At 45.1% G+C, this 3,003-nt stretch overlaps 1 protein-coding gene across 1 annotated transcript in view; it reads left to right on the forward strand.

The window, feature by feature from the left end:
• Positions 1 to 1,834, forward strand: part of LOC107295257 (cytochrome P450 2J2-like) — a 13,236-nt gene extending 11,402 nt beyond the window's left edge. The window contains exons 8-10 of the mRNA XM_015824564.1: positions 83 to 270; positions 511 to 652; positions 1,543 to 1,834. Coding sequence (XP_015680050.1) covers positions 83 to 270; positions 511 to 652; positions 1,543 to 1,733 — 521 coding nt within the window. The 3' untranslated portion in view covers positions 1,734 to 1,834. The remainder of the gene's footprint in view (positions 1 to 82; positions 271 to 510; positions 653 to 1,542) is intronic.
• Positions 1,835 to 3,003: the final 1,169 nt, after the last annotated feature.

Raw genomic sequence — 3,003 nt, forward strand, 5'->3', positions numbered from 1 at the left:
CACCTGCTTGGAAAACAAACCATTGTCTACTCAAAGTCAGTGAAATGTTTTCCAGAAGGTAACTAAGCTATTTGTTCCTCAGAGAAATGCTGGAAGGAAATAGACACAGTTGTGGGAAACAAGGCAATCTTGAAGTACGAAGACCGAGGAAAGTTGCCCTACACAAATGCCGTCATTCATGAAATCCAACGCATTTCAACTGTTGTTCCTCTTGGACTACCTCACGCCCCCATTAAAGATGTGCAGCTTTTTGGATATAAAATTCCCAAGGTAAACAACAAACACACCAGAAACCTTTAATTGTTTTACGTGTAGTGATGTGTTGGTGAATCGGTAAGTGTCCATCTGTGTCTTCCTCACCTGAGGCATTTGTGTTTGTGTGTAAGAGCAAGAGAAAGCAGGAGATTGAGATCAATGGGGAGGGGTTCTTCCTTTTGAAGCTCATTTTATGGGAGCGCCATGGGCTTATAGTTCAATATCTTTGTTGTGTGCTTGTCTTGGCTTGTGCAGGACACCATGGTTTTAGTCAATATCCAGTCTGCCCATCGTGATGAATCTCAGTGGAAGTTCCCCAATGAGTTCAACCCTTCCAACTTCCTGAATGAAGAGGGAGACTTTGTGAAGCCGGAAGCCTTCATGCCGTTTTCAGCAGGTCAATTATTCTTCTCTATGTCTCTGTCTCTCTCTCTCTCTCTCTCTCTCACACAAACACAAATACAAACACACAGACACACACACAGAGAGTCACAAAACCTTTTAGTGGAAACCTTTCTTTAGAGACTTGTGGATGTCAGCTCTTGGGCTCAGCTTATAGTTCAGCATCCTACAGGAAAATGGGGGTAAAAACAAACACAGGTAATCATGTTGATCCTTTAATCGTGTAATCAACACCTGGTCCTGGACCAGAAAAGGTGTGCTCAAGCAGAAGATCCTGTAACATTCCAAACAAGTGGTTGTCCAACCTCTTCTTAAAAACTTCCGGTGTTGGAGCATCCACAACTTCTGAAGCCAACCCGTTCCACTGGTTAATTGTTCTCACTGTCAGGTTAATTTTCCTTCGTTCTAGGTTGCTTCTGTCCTTGATTAGTTTCCATCCATTGCTTCTTGTCCTGCCCTTCAGGTGCTTTGGAGAATAGGCTGACCCCCCTCTTCTTTGTGGCAGCCCCTCAAATTTTGGAACACTGCTATCATGTCCACCCTAGTGCTTCTTTTCTCTAGACTAGACATTCCCAATTCCTGCAACCTTTCTTCATATGCTTTAGCCTCCAGGCCCTAATCATGTTTGTAGCTCTTTTCCACACTGTTTCCAAAGTCTCAACCTCTTTTTTAAGTCTAAGCAACATGAGGCGTGCTGCATGGAGGCCTAGAAGGTAAACCTTTTAGAGAAGGAAAGAGTGCAAAAGAACTGTTACCAACTTTGGAAATCTCATGAGATTTGGGATCATATTGTAGAGAAACAAACAGGTCTGGCAGTTGCAGTTGGTTGTCGGCCTTCAACTGTCTGACTGGCTTCTCTCTTTCTCCTCCACTTTGCCTTTCCAGGGCCGAGAGTCTGCTTAGGAGAAAACCTGGCTCGGATAGAGCTCTTCCTCTTCTTCATCACCATTCTCAGGAACTTCCAGTTATCGTGGCCAGATAAATCTCAAGCTCCAGATTTTACACCACACTTTGGGGTTACACAATCCCCATCTCGCTTTAAGGTGTTGCTGAAATGTCGCCAGCCAAATGCGTAGATTGAAGTGAGGATCTGCAAGGCAACCGATTCAAGGCCATCCTATTCTCTTCAACAGCCAGCCTTCTCTACTTCAAATTCACCACCAATTCATTTTTTGAAACATAAAGAAAGTGCTATCTTATGCCACATTTTCCAGTGGAGGATCAGTCTTGTTTATGATGGAGATGAATTTCATTTTCCAGGTTTCTTCTCTCTATTGTCAAGGTTACCGGAAGGAAGAATGGAGAAGAGCAGAGTCCGTAGCTTGTTTATCAGATGGCTCCTCCTGGCAAGAGAATCTGGAGCCTGTACAGGGTGGGGGAGGTACGCAGGTGTGGTGCCTGTGCAGGGTGGGGGAGATATTCAGGTGAGGTGGCTTCTGGGGACTCATCTGCCTTGGTCTTTGCCAGTCAACCACACAAGCAAGGCCAGGCCAAGAAGCAGACCCCACTGGGATTTCAGGAATGCTCCCAAACTTTCTGCTTTCTCAGGTTCACGTCTTTTATCTCCTTCTCAAGGCCAGAGCCAAATTCTTCTACCTTGGACTAGAGAAGAATTGATATTGTCCAAGAATCTCCAGATTTTCTTGTACAGAATTGCTAGATGAACACAGTCCTTTTCCTGGACGCTGTATCTCCACACACCTAAGAGTTGGATTTACACGCTGTCTTTCAAATCAAATAAATCCTCGATTCCAGGAAATACCATGGCTCAACTCAATACTTAATAGTATGGAAACATCTCCCAGCTTCCCAAAACGAATGGATTCCGATTAACCTGTATGCATTTCTCTCTATCTCTTCACAGGTGGATCTCTCTCTTTTTTTAAGGGAGGCAGGATGTCAGAACCCATATCTTAATGGTCCCCTTCTTTATTCCTAACCCAGTCCCTTTCTTCTTTCATCCTGACCCCAGCTCACTCTCTTCTCTTCCTGGGTTCTGCCATACATCTGGAGGGGAGGGGGGAATGCTTGCAGGTTATTGCCTTGACTTCCTCTATCGCTACAATGCAACACTTTGCTCTTTCTGCATATTTCTTCTGCGAACTTTCTCTCCCCGTGTTGTCAGCTAGTAAAGCGGGGGAGACAAAAGGAATGCAACCTCCGGCAACTCGTTTATCTCCGCGTTCGCAAGGGAAGCTGCGAAAAGCCCACAAAACATCACTGTAGCCCGGAGACGGCCTGATGTTATCTCCTTTTTCCCCACAACAGACTTAATACCTAGGGATTGGCCTGTTTGAACTGACCGGATGAACTATGGGGTGGGGTTTTGATTGGGACACTTTAACC

The sequence above is a fragment of the Protobothrops mucrosquamatus genome, unplaced genomic scaffold (assembly GCF_001527695.2).
Source record: "Protobothrops mucrosquamatus isolate PMUCROS unplaced genomic scaffold, P.Mucros_1.0 scaffold2282, whole genome shotgun sequence".
In the NCBI taxonomy this organism is placed as follows: domain Eukaryota; kingdom Metazoa; phylum Chordata; class Lepidosauria; order Squamata; family Viperidae; genus Protobothrops; species Protobothrops mucrosquamatus.